The sequence below is a fragment of the Theobroma umbraticum genome, unplaced genomic scaffold (genome assembly GCF_002168275.2).
Source record: "Theobroma umbraticum cultivar Fairchild unplaced genomic scaffold, ASM216827v3 scaffold_56.0, whole genome shotgun sequence".
Taxonomy (NCBI): Eukaryota; Viridiplantae; Streptophyta; class Magnoliopsida; order Malvales; family Malvaceae; genus Theobroma; species Theobroma umbraticum.
Genome location: NW_018397256.1, coordinates 13,683,009 through 13,695,314, shown reverse-complemented (window position 1 = coordinate 13,695,314; position 12,306 = coordinate 13,683,009). Strand labels below are relative to the sequence as shown.

The 12,306-nt window shown below is 37.0% G+C and overlaps 2 protein-coding genes and 1 long non-coding RNA gene across 6 annotated transcripts; 1 reads left to right on the top strand and 2 right to left on the bottom strand.

Moving 5' to 3' along the window:
* LOC110410722 (uncharacterized) lies at positions 1-465 on the bottom strand. The gene is made up of 3 exons (XR_002444685.1): positions 325-465; positions 152-186; positions 1-58 (listed from the first exon to the last, which is right to left on the bottom strand). It is a non-coding gene; the product is annotated as an uncharacterized LOC110410722 (long non-coding RNA).
* Positions 466-2,335: 1,870 nt separating this feature from the next.
* On the top strand, positions 2,336-7,740 carry LOC110410721 (uncharacterized). Of its 2 annotated transcripts, XR_002444684.1 has the most exons (3): positions 2,336-2,713; positions 2,941-5,123; positions 5,898-7,740. XR_002444684.1 is itself a non-coding variant. In XM_021420581.1 (2 exons), the coding sequence occupies exon 2, from the start codon at positions 3,440-3,442 to the stop codon at positions 4,700-4,702; it is 1,263 nt and encodes a 420-aa protein (XP_021276256.1). In that variant the 5' UTR covers positions 2,336-2,713; positions 2,941-3,439; the 3' UTR covers positions 4,703-5,889. The 2 variants fall into 2 exon arrangements, 1 of the variants encoding a protein (XP_021276256.1); XM_021420581.1 differs by lacking the exon at positions 5,898-7,740 and having other exon boundaries at positions 2,941-5,889.
* Positions 7,741-7,874: 134 nt separating this feature from the next.
* LOC110410720 (uncharacterized) lies at positions 7,875-12,244 on the bottom strand. 3 transcript variants are annotated; one of them, XM_021420579.2, is made up of 6 exons: positions 12,001-12,244; positions 9,150-10,349; positions 8,855-8,905; positions 8,687-8,785; positions 8,412-8,576; positions 7,875-8,270 (listed from the first exon to the last, which is right to left on the bottom strand). In XM_021420579.2, exons 2-6 carry the CDS (start codon positions 10,323-10,325, stop codon positions 8,118-8,120), a joined length of 1,644 nt encoding a protein of 547 aa, XP_021276254.1. In that variant the 5' UTR covers positions 10,326-10,349; positions 12,001-12,244; the 3' UTR covers positions 7,875-8,117. The 3 variants fall into 3 exon arrangements, with proteins under 3 accessions (XP_021276254.1, XP_021276255.1, XP_089638828.1); XM_021420580.2 differs by lacking the exon at positions 12,001-12,244 and adding an exon at positions 11,277-11,976; XM_089782702.1 differs by lacking the exon at positions 12,001-12,244 and adding an exon at positions 11,088-11,248.
* Positions 12,245-12,306: the final 62 nt, after the last annotated feature.

Below are 12,306 nucleotides of genomic sequence, written 5' to 3'. Positions count from 1 at the left end.
CTTAGATACATCTCGCTCGCGTAGTCTCCAACCGAATATCTTCCTCTTGCATGAAATTCTGTAGAAATGGTGAAATATTTACGCAAATTAACAGAGTTTTCATGGCTGAAATGAACTAAGCTAATAAACGAAATTGTGACCGAACAATTACCACTTCCCCCATAACTGGAGATTAGTTGTTCGTTGCTGCATGATTTCAAGAGTTTCAATTCAGGTTACCAATTTAGCAGTAACTTAATAATCAAAAATAGCGATATTCGCGCATGCAAAATTGATAGAAGCAAAATTAAAAAAATAATAATAATATTCGAATTTCCATTTTACCAGTTCAATCCTTGCCACCAATCTGCAGCAATTCGGAGAAAGAGACACGAACTCGACGACTAATGGCGGTCTCTTCTCTTTGTGATAAACCCTAAAACAAGGAAGAAGAAAGAGGAGGAGGAAGGCTCCGTTCGCCCTCTGTTTTCTTTATGGGCTCGAATAAATCTCTAATTGGGCCTCCATATTTCCCTTTCTCTACCTTAATCGGGCTAAACCCAAACCTTTTTGGGCCTTTTGGTCTCTTACTCTTAGGTTCTTGACCCATCGATTCAGTCGATTAATTTTTAAAATTTCAAAACTCAGAGTAATTAATTTTTTATAGAAAAATGATCAAATCAATCAAATTGAAATAGTCGAAACGGACTTATGTTCAATCAGTTCTGTTAATTTGATCGATTTTATCATTTTTTATTAATAATATAATATTAATTATATATTAATAATAACATTTATTGATAATATTAATAAGTATAAATATATATTACATTAAAAATTTTAATAATATTAATAGTCAATTTTCATCAATTCGATTTTAAATTTTGAACATCAAACTATATAACTAATTAAAACCGAAATCAAATAAACCAAACCGAATTTAATTTATTTTGATCGATTTATTCCAATGAAACTTATTAATGCTCAATTCTACCTATTATTGGGCCAATGCCTCATGTTTTAAAGAAATGATATGGCTCTCTTGAGAACATATTCATTTCAATTATCAGGGTTAATGGTTAATATTTTCAAGAGTAAATTTTATCCATAATTTTATGATATTAATTTTTTTTCTCATAATATTTTTATGAATTTTTTTTTCTCAATTAACAATCTATAAATAATTTGCACGTGTTTCACTAAATATTAATATATGAATTGAAGTGGTTAATAGTAACCAAATGGAAGACAACATTGGAGGATCACGCACTCTGCTTCCCTTGAAATGGCAACTAATATCAGTACAAAAACTACCAGTTTCCTAAACCCTTCTCGGAAAAAGCTATCTTCAGGTGAGGTTTGGGAGATGGAAAAAACATCTGCAACGTGCTGCTTTGCACATTTCAGGATTTGTACATACTCTCATAATCATAAAAATAATTACCCAATTTTCTATTTCTTTTCTGTCTTTATTATACAGTAAGTCGAAAATTAATCGATTTTGATAGAATAAATTTGATTAATTTAATAAAATTTTAATTATTTTTCAACTATTATGCTTTAAAATTTTCAATTTAATTTAACTGAAAAACCGATGCATTAATAATTATAGCATGGTAAACTGGGCTTTACTTAGAGCAGAGGATGGTGGAAACTATTCTATAACGGAACTACTTTTGCCAAGACAGAGATTGTCAGACCCGACAATGAACAAAATGGCTAGTCTGTTAATGTTATCCTTTGATGAGTTGCAAAAGGATAATAAATTGACAAAACAACGTCGTCCTCCATGGATTTCCACACTGGAAGAGAAAGAACAATGCCACATTTCGCCATTTTTTTTTTAATTTTTCATCTTATTTGGTTTGAGTGTATGTTTCGATTTATACATTTATTTACTCAATAACATATTATTTAAAATAAAATATATCTATGAAATTTTTATTTTTTTTTAAATAACATGTTTGCCTATACTGGGTTGTATTATTTGTTTGTTTTCATGGTCAAACCCTTTTTTGTAGACAACATTTTCCTTTTTTATTTTGTTTTGAAGATGCAATAGCATTACTTATTGAGTATGCTAAATATGTTTTTCCAGTTTTAATTGTTTGAATGCACAACAAAACAAAGAAAGCAAAACAATATTTCATTATCACTTAAATGATGGAATGTCACCTTATTATTGCGTAAAAGCAAATTTTTTTCTAAAATTATGAATATTTATTTTAAAAAATGATTAATTTTTAAATTTATTTATTAGCAAAATAATAATATTTAATTACATAATAATATAAAACATACAAAAAAAAGAAATAAAACACGTTTACACTAAAAAAGAACACAAGGTGAAGTCGAAGACAGAGAGAAAGAAGGGAGCGAGGATAGAGAGAGAGAGAGATATACATATTTTATATATAAAAGAGGAAGAAAAAGAGAGAGAGAGAGAGAAAAAAAAAGAAAAGGGAAATTAAAATAGTAGCAGCGAGGGATCGAGCTAAACACAAAACAAAGAGGAGCTGAAATAATAGCAAATCAAGAAGAAGGGAAAGCTCGAAAGGAAAATGCACTCTTAATAAACACAGAAATTAAGAAAATAGAAAGTAGAGGGAGGAAGCCATAAAGAATCGAGGCAGCGAGCAATCCGACCCAAACCCAAACGCAGACCCCGACCCCCCCAACCAACAACTGAGTGGCACTCGATTTCTCTGCAATTGGTCAAGCAAGTTTGTCTAAGGTCAGCCCTCAATCAATCTTCTTTTTTTTTTTTTTCATTACTCTGGAGCTTCTCTTTTTCCGCTCTTCATTGGTGCTTATTTTTTCTCTGCAATTCGTGCTCTGTTCTCAACTCTATCCTACCAACTCCACTGATCTCTTTCCGTCAACTTCAATTTTTCCAATTCCCAACTCTATTCGTATTTTGAATTAGACTGTAAAAGAAACCTTGGGTTTTAATTGCTGCAGTGATTTTATTCACGGTTCGTGCTGTTCCGCTTGAGACGAGGCAGGCGCTGTTGTTTCTTTCTTTTGTTTTTTCAAGTTCGGTGATTCGAACTTTAGGGTTTTGATTTGTTCTTTGCTTTATTCAATTCGGCTTTGTTTAGTAGGGCTTCTGTTAACCACTCTACTGGAGTTTGATCCCTAGGGTTTTGGTTCTCCGAAGATGAGATTTGGGTTTGCATTGTATGGTTTCTCCGTGGGTCAATTTAGGGATGTTTGGAAACTGAAATAACTCTATCCACCTTGGGAATTGTGAGTTCTTTTTTCCTTTCTTTTTCTGGGATTTCGTCCTTGCTGTTTTACTCTCAATATGAAGAGATTGAGAGTTTGATTTGCATTGTATGGTATGCAAATTGGTGATTTTGGACTTGTTTTGTGGTGGAGAAAGCTGTAAATTGGGGTGGAACCGGGTTTCAGAGGTTTTGTAGTTTTGTGAATGGTGTAGGAATCTGCTTGTTGAGCAATGCAACCGCAGCAGGGCTCTAGAATTGATTTAGGCGAATTGAAAGCTCAGATAGTGAAGAAGATTGGGGCTGAGAGGTCAAAAAGGTATTTTAATAATTTGAGTAGGTTTTTAAGTCAGAAGCTCAGTAAAAGTGAGTTCGATAAGTCATGCTACCGCATTCTTGGGAGGGAGAACCTGCCACTTCATAATCAGTTGATACGATCAATCTTGAAAAATGCATGCCAGGCTAAGACTCCGCCACCAGTTCATGAAGCGGGTCCCGCGAAATCTTTGATACAAACTGTGAAAAGTTCTCCTGGTAGAGAAGATGGACATGAACAAACTGGATCCCTCATTCCCAATCAGAATCCAAATATGGTCATTTGGTCAAATGGGGTTTTGCCAGTATCATCCCCACGAAAGGTTAGGTCTGGAATACGGGATAGAAAACTCAGGGATAGGCCCAGCCCGTTGGGGCCAAATGGTAAAGTTGAGAGTATCTCAAATCAATCGATGGGTACAGAAGACAATGGCAATAAATTGGGTATAGAAAATGGGGATTTGACTCCATATGATTATCAGAGACCAGTGCAACATCTTCAAGCAGTTGCCGAGCAACCTGAAATTGAAAGAGAAGGTTTAGTGCGATCCACAGAAAAACTGAGGGTGCCTACTAAGGATCAGACTGAAGGAGCCATTGTTGAAGATGGGGAGGAGGTGGAGCAAGCTAACCACATTAATCTCTTTAGAAGTCCTCTGCTCGCACCACTTGGGATTCCATTTTGCTCAGCTAGTGTTGGTGGGACCCGCAAAGCTATACCATTGGCTAGCAGTGGCGACTTCATTAGCTACTATGACAGTGGCGGTTTGTATGACACGGAGACATTGAAGAAACGTATGGAGCAGATTGCGGCAGCGCAGGGCCTTGGAGGGGTTTCTGTGGAATCTGCTAGTATGTTGAATAACATGTTGGATGTATACTTGAAGAAACTGATCAGGTCATGTGTTCATTTGGCGGGATCAAGGTCTACACATCAGTTGAGAAAGCATTCTGCCCACAAGCAGCAGCCTCAAGGCAAGCTTGTTAATGGGATGTGGCCAAGTAATCACTTGCATATGCAGAGTAGCTCTGGGCCCACAGAAGTTATGCAGGAACAGGGGCAGCGGTGCTCAATATCTTTGCTTGATTTCAAAGTGGCAATGGAGCTAAATCCCCAGCAGCTGGGTGAAGATTGGCCATTGCTGCTGGAAAAAATTTGTATGCATTCAATGGAAGAATGAAATATCCTACAAAGATTTGTTTATCCTGAAGCTGTGATTGCATCTGTCCGTTCTGGTTCAATGTGCTTGACAAATGTTGATCACTGAAGCTCCCACGTCTTCTTCATTACCGACACGAACCAGATGGCATCCACTCGGATAAATCTCTGGCCGTTGCAAGATGAAATTATAAGTTTGAGTGTCGGGATGTCTGTACTCCTGCTGCAGAGCCGGGATGGATCAGAAAATTATTTTTGAGCAACTGAGCTTAGGTGCTTAACAAGGAAGTGCTTACAACTGGTTGCTCTGTTGTACGATTAGCATTGTTGTTGGCTGTCTTCTGCCATCTCAACGGATCTCAAGCTTTTCTTGTAATTTACAGCCCGTGAGGAGGAAATCTATTAAAGTTTTGCAGGGATACTGTTTTGTAGCTTGGTGAAAGGTAAAATTACTTATGTGAGAGCTGCAGCATTGCTCTGTATGTAATTTTAAAATCTGAGAATTGATTGAATTCCAATATTAATAACAAATTGACATCCATTAAATTGTTCATGGTGGTTTATTTTAGATGTTTCCGCTTAATGACCCCTGAAAAATCAATTTGCTTAGCTCTGATGCCTTGTTCTTGTGGAGTTTCTGACGAGCTGATTCGGTGGCATACAGTTTTCATATTGCTCAAACCCCTGTTCTTGACTGTTGATTGGATATGTATGCTGTTGCATGTTTCTTAAATTTCATTTAGCTAATATATGTGTGTGTGTGTGTGTACATTTTTTGCTAATCTATTGGAGGAGTGAATAATGGAGAGAGAAAAAAAAATCAGAAAGAAGAAGAAAAGAAACAAGAGAGAGGGAGAGATGGAGAGAGAGAGAGAGAGAGATATATCCAACTAAAAATTAAACATGGCAGGTCTACAGCATCAGTTGATTTTCAAAAGTACAATATGGCTTGTTGAGTGACTTGGTATCAGGCTAGTAATACAACAAATTTCATAGAGTTGCTTACTCTGAGCTTACATTTGTCAAGCAGTTACTTCACATTGTTTGAATCTGAAGCTGGCCAAACTTAATTGATCATAAGCTCTATAAGTTGGGATACTTTGGTCCCTGCAAAAGCATCATGCTAGGTTTGTTTGCAGAGTGCTTGCTATATTCAGCAAGTATTCTGTCGACCAAATCATCCAATCTGCATTCTGATGTCTGACTATCTGGAACAGGAAAAGGGCAGTTGTAGATGAAGAGGATTGCTTGGTGACTATAAGAAGTAAACGTTTCTCAACATTGGATGAGAAATATTCAGTACCAATAACCCTTCTCTCTTCAGTTGGAGTAGGCACTCTTACTTGCTACTGCTCACGAGCATTTCTTGGACTTCACTCTGCTCAAGATATGAGAGCAATAATTTTGCAATTGTACTTGATAACATGCAAACGCTATCCTTTGTTGAGTTGTCCTTTATTGTTGAGCAGGTTATCAATAAAATGTTTTTGGAATTCCATTTTATGTTCAGATAATTAGATTTGCAACTTTCACCACTTCACTTTTGGAATTTTTGTTGCATTTTTGTTACTCAGTATATCATAACCTGAAAACTGTGTTCTCAGTTCCATAATCATTCTTTCAATATTTGCATCGTGACACTCTGTAACTATTAGTTGTGCAAAAGTTGGTAATGTCAGGTAAGAACTCTTTTTAATTGTTTATGGAAATGTTGTTCCTTTGTTATGCGTATACTATGAATCTCTTCCCTATGAGTTACCTAATTGTGTGTCAGAGGTTGGGGCAAATCTCAATTTGGCAGCAGTTATTAAACATTATTTAGCTGTAGGGGTTGGCCAATTTACATGGTGAAGACATCTACATCACTTGTAAAGGAAAAGTGATGAACACTATTGCAACATCAATGAATATGTTAGCCATTTTTCTTTCCCTAAATTTGAAAAATTTTACTGGAGTGGCTTTTCTGTTGAAGTTGCAGAGGAGCTTAACCAGGACCTCACAAAGTTCGGTTATCTTTGTCTCTATTTTACTCGTATGTTGCATGATGTAGATGGGTCACAATGCTTTGTTTTTTTGGCCATCAGCGTTAACCTCGTTAGCCATTTCAGCTATCTGGACCATGCAGAGCTGGCATTGAGGTCCAGTTGATGAACCAGTGAATGATGATTTCATGTTGTGAAAGCACCCTTTCTGATTCAGAAGGACATTATCAATGTCAATGCTCCCAAACTTTGATCTGCTGTCACGAGGAGCCAAATTAGACTGTCGAGAGTGTCTGAGGGTTTCTGCATCAAAGCAACTGTTTAAACTTCGAAGATGGATTGTTGCAGGCAATGCTTTGGAAGATCAATGTAATTACAGTTGTGTATATGTAAACCTATAGCAAAAGTTTTACAATCCACACCCGACCACAAGATCCATGATTTAAATATCTAGTCTCATTTTAGTACACAACCTATGAGGAATTTACAACTTCCTTCTAGAACCGTGACAAGGAACATGATGATCCAAGAAATCTCCCGCACCTATAGTTACAGAAAAGGGTACTTTTTAATCAAATGCCCATGTCCATTTCCTCCTTTGTATGCTGGGATTTGAGTTTGCCATTTTTCTATTACAATATTGGTCCGCAATTCTGATGAAGGTATTGTATTTCATAGCTTTCTGCACACTAATCTGTGGCACAGGCAGCAAAATCTTATATAACCAAATCAAAAAGCTGAACAAATGCAGGTAAAGCACCAAACTGTAGAATCAGTGAAAATGAAAGGCAGGGCATAGCTTAAAGATTTAGAAAGGAACAAGTAGGTGCCACCAAAAGGAGTGTCAAAAGCCTTAGCATAATTACTCATTGGGTGCTTCCTAATCCCAAAACTAGAAGCGGAGGGTCGATTTTAATTGTAAAAGCGACCGCATGGAATTATTGAAAAGAGGGAATTTATGCAGCATTTGATATTGCTTATCAAAGGGACAGATGAGGGAATAAAGAAAAAAGGAAGTTGCCCATAGGCCATAGCTGTTACCATCACATGAGATCCTGTATCGCTGTTTATCTAACCTTCAAATATCAGCAAATTCCCATTGCATCTACTGCCCTGAGAGAACCACGAAGGCAAAAGTATCTGTGGTTTTGCTAGCAATTATGGAAGGTATGAAAAATAAGTACATCAGGCACCTAATGGACACTTGCCAAGAAGAGAGAAAAAACTGATCATGCTCAAATTACAGAAGTAATATGTGTATTTTGATTCACATTTCTTTTATGGGTGAATGAGTTCCAGTGCAGAGCCAAGAGCACCTGGGTTTATTAGTTGACTGACATGAGAAAGAGATTTGACATTTACAAGGTGATCATAAAATAAAAAATGCTGAAGGGTAGCAATCAATTTGTACAGAAGAAAACTCAGCCTCTGGCTTTCTATTCAAATTCAACTAAATTATGAGGAGGGGGCGAAAGAAGGCGTGGGTTCTGCCGATGCCTTGCAAATAGGGCACCAATTCTTCACCCGCAGCCACTGCTGTATGCATGCCACATGATACCTGTGCTCGCACTGCAACCTCCCTACTTCATCACCGATGACATACTCATCCTGCAAGAGGAAAACCAATGGAATTCCATTAAGTTGAACTGAAACCAGTCAAGAAACAATTGCAGTCACATCCAGAGATGATCAGAGGAATATAGTAGTACAAAGGTTTTACTGATAGTGAAAAGTTATATCGAAAAGGACCTGACATATACTGCATTTTACATCATCCTTTTCACCCTCACAGCTGACATTTCCATCCTCTGAAGATGTTGCCTCATAGACGCTTTTTGTAAGGCATTTTGACAATGCTTCTTCTGATAATGCAGTGCTCACAGAACCCATCCTCTCTTCTAGAGCTAGTAATTCCTGTCATGATAGCAGGAAAAGCTTACCACATGGTTCATCTTTCAACAAGAAGCAAACAGTGGGGAAAATAAAATGCAAACTTTGCACCAACATAGCAAAACACAACAAACCTCATATGACATATTATCTATATCCAGTCTCATTTCTCTATGCTGGTCATAAAAGTTTAGGCCATTAAGGAACAAGCTGGTCTCTAGAACAAGCAGTTGCTGCAAGACAGAAACAGAATCAACAACAGCGAACCATCATGCAAGTGAGACACGTCGAAACTAATTTACCTCATATGTCAACTCTTCATCCTGTTCAATCCTCTCAAGTGCTAATAATACCTGCATAACACAGAAAAAAAAATAGTAACAGATGAAGCTTCAGTAAATCAAAAACACTGCAAACAAACTACTAATGGTTCGTTTTTCCCTCCCCCTGGAGAGAGCTCTGTAACACCACATGTTGAGGTATTACATGGGTAAATAATGCTCACAGCCCACAGTCCCTTCGCTGAATTCCATAGACTGAGAAAGGTATAAATGCATGCATAAGACAATGCAGGTTGATATATCCTGTTAATCATACCTCTGCAATGCCATCCATATTGTAGCGCCGGAAGCTATCCAGATTCAATGAAGAGTGGGTAATGCCAACTTCTGAAGGACTAGAGGGCATGACACTGCGTAAACTCTCACTGATACTGCCTGCTCGACCATAAGAACTAGCACGACTTGAGGCAGTTTCTGTGGAAACAGGGGCATTCAAATCAATAGGTATATCAGATTGATGAACTTGCGGGATGATTACAGGGGACTCGTTCAAAGCTATACTATTGCCATTTGCATGGTTAGGGAGTCTCCCTCTGCCATAACTACTGTTTGATCTCTGAGTCCTAACTGAAGCAACACCACTATCCCTGTTAGGAGGCCAATTTCTGGCTCGCCTTGAATCAGAAATAGAAACACCGTGGCTAGAACTGTTGTTTCGTCCCTCCAAAGATGACCCACTCAACTTCTTTCCCCTTGTGGAGGAACTACCCTCTCCATCAGAGTTTCTCTTTTTAACTGTTTCTTTCCTTCTGCTAAGGCTTGAATCTGATGATGAACAACCAGATGGGACAACATCAGAAATAGAGTTACATTTTAGATTTCTCAAACCGTACTTGCCTGCATTAGCACAAGTTGCCTGGGAAGCACTTCGAGATGTAACAGATGGACTGGCCAGACTATCCTGGTTGCCCAACCCAGATCTCTGAATAAAATTTCTCCTTGATCTTGTGCTTGATGCTACACTAGAGCTCCCTGCTTCCATCACTGTAACTTCCCTAGAATCAGCATCTTCAGAATCAGGCTGCAGCCCTCTTTGAATCTTTCCTGGTGGGGGTATGAATTCTGACACTTCTGGCTCATCCAGAACACTACTAGTTTCAGATGAATCTGTTTCCAGCTGAGATGGTAGCTTTTTCTGCGGATTTCTAGAGGATTTTCTATTGTTGCTAATTGCAGAGTATGCCCTAGAGGAACTTCCAATTATTTCCTTGCCACTTGATGAAGCGCGGTAAGAAGGCCTTGAAGATTTGGCTTTTTCCAAGCAGCCATTTGGAGTACCTTTCATGGAGTTCAGCCTGCCATTGCATCCAATTCGGTTGCAAAATTGAGCATTTCGTTCTCTGTTATTAACATGATCCTTCAAGACGAGACCTGATCTCTTGCCAGGTGCAACAAGCCCATCAACAGCTCTTTTACCAGCATACCCATCCATCTAGGTAACAACTATCGTTTATATCTGGAAAAATCAAAATAAATGTATCATTAATAAGAGAAAAGAAATCCTCCACCATGTCATAACTTTAGTTCAGGACAAAAAAGACAAAACCTAAAAACCATATTAAAAGCATACACTGTATGCTTACTGCAGGAACCTGCCATTGTTCATTCGAATTAAGATAATATTTATAAACATTAATTCATGCCAAAAGGTAATTCTTGATACTTGCTTATACAAGCTTAAAATTTTTCAAATATAAACCAACTGTTAACCTGCCGAAGCAAGGGTAACTTTCAATCCAACATTAACACAATAATTAAAACCATGAAATGGATAAAAGAGCACAGATTTCATACATAAATCTAACCTCAAAATAACACCTTCCTTTTCCCACACAAAAACCAAACTTAGTACCTTCAAATTATTTACTTTAAATGTTTAAAATTTTACCAATTTAAGATTATGACTGCTACAAACATAATCATAACCAATCAATCAGAATCGCTATTGCCCATTAAGTTCAAGAAATCCCCCAAAATACAGTGCCTGGCAGCTATCCTTAAAGGCTACTCAAATTTGGAACCATAAGGGAGAAGATTTGCAACCTATTTTCAATCTGATATAATCTGAATTGCTATAATCTATGCCCCCACTCCCAAAATAAAAAGGAAAAAGAATACAAATCATTAGGACAATTCGCAGAAAGTAATCCTAAAACCAAATTAGAAACCCAATTCTAATTTACATTCTGCTCACCTTATTCACCAACAGATAAATTTTTATTTTCCTCTGCATAAAAGAATTATGAATTCCAAACAGAAACATTCATAGAATGATAGAAATAGATGCCACAAACTAAAGAATCACCTCAAAACTGAATTGAATAAACAAAAGGAAGAAAATCATACAGAATGAACAAAATAAGAAGGGATGAAAATGAAACACCTTTGCTATCAAAGGATCAAACATGCTCACAAAGAGAGCCATTTTGGTGTTTTCCCATAACAAAGAAAAAAAAAGTAATAAATCACAACAGTGAATAAGAGGAAAAAGAAGAGCAAAACAAAAGGAAACTAGATGGTCACATGCCCCCAGTATTGTATTTGATCCCAACAAAAGTGGGTCATTGGTTCTCAAAGGTCGATGTTTTGTTTGAATTATTCTCCACACAATCCCATTTCTTTTTTCACCTCCTCTTTTCTAAAAATAAAAGAAGACTTTCTCCGTGATTTAAGGGTGGAAAAAGCTGATCACCCATCAAAACTAAATTAAAACTTAACAGTGAGAGTAGACAAAGGAAGCCAAAATAAGATAGAAAAAAAAAAGAGGCAAATTGAACATTTCTTCAATACTTGTCCATCCCCTCCAAGCCCACCACCACCACCATACAGAAATTCGTGAGACTAAATTACCAAAATTCTTTCTTGGAAAGCAGGATGATCAAGTCAGCAAAATAACCAATCTTTTAATGTACATATTAAAAAAAAAACCTTCGATTAAAACAAAGACCCTTATTTGCTAGAGCTAGAAAAAGTGAGAATTTAATGAAAAACGATCAAAACTGTGGGTTTGTTGTGAAAGCGAATTTCATTGAGGTACAAAGAAGAAAGAAGAAAGGACGTTAAATTTGAAAAAAAGAAGAAGGGAAAGTCATATGCATGTTCTCTACCTCTTTGCTTATCCGTGTTCTCCTTCTGATTCTTTGAATATACAGAAGAGATTAAAGAGAGAAAGCGAACTTCTTTTTAAGTCTTCGAGAAGATGAAAGAAAGAAGAAAGAAGAAAGAAGAAAGAGAGACAACACCACAAAGGCCAACACTAGGAAAGAGGAAGAGAGAGAGAGAGAAAGAGAAAGAGAAAGAGAGAGAATCAAAAACGTGTATGAAAGAAAGACCCAATGCCTGCAATGAGCAATCTTCCTCTTTTATTTACGACCAAAAATTTGAAAAAAAAAAGAAAAAATAAAAAACAAAGG

Bases quoted from the DNA above. Each gene is read 5' to 3' on its own strand.
- LOC110410721 (XM_021420581.1), top strand. From the start codon at position 3,440: ATGCAACCGCAGCAGGGCTCTAGAATTGATTTAGGCGAATTGAAAGCT.
- LOC110410720 (XM_021420579.2), bottom strand. From the start codon at position 10,325: ATGGATGGGTATGCTGGTAAAAGAGCTGTTGATGGGCTTGTTGCACCT. The intron at 8,577-8,686 runs GTTTGTTGTGTT...CTATCATGACAG, and splicing joins TAGATAATATGTCATATGAG to GAATTACTAGCTCTAGAAGA. The intron at 8,271-8,411 runs GTCCTTTTCGAT...TTCCTCTTGCAG, and splicing joins TAAAATGCAGTATATGTCAG to GATGAGTATGTCATCGGTGA.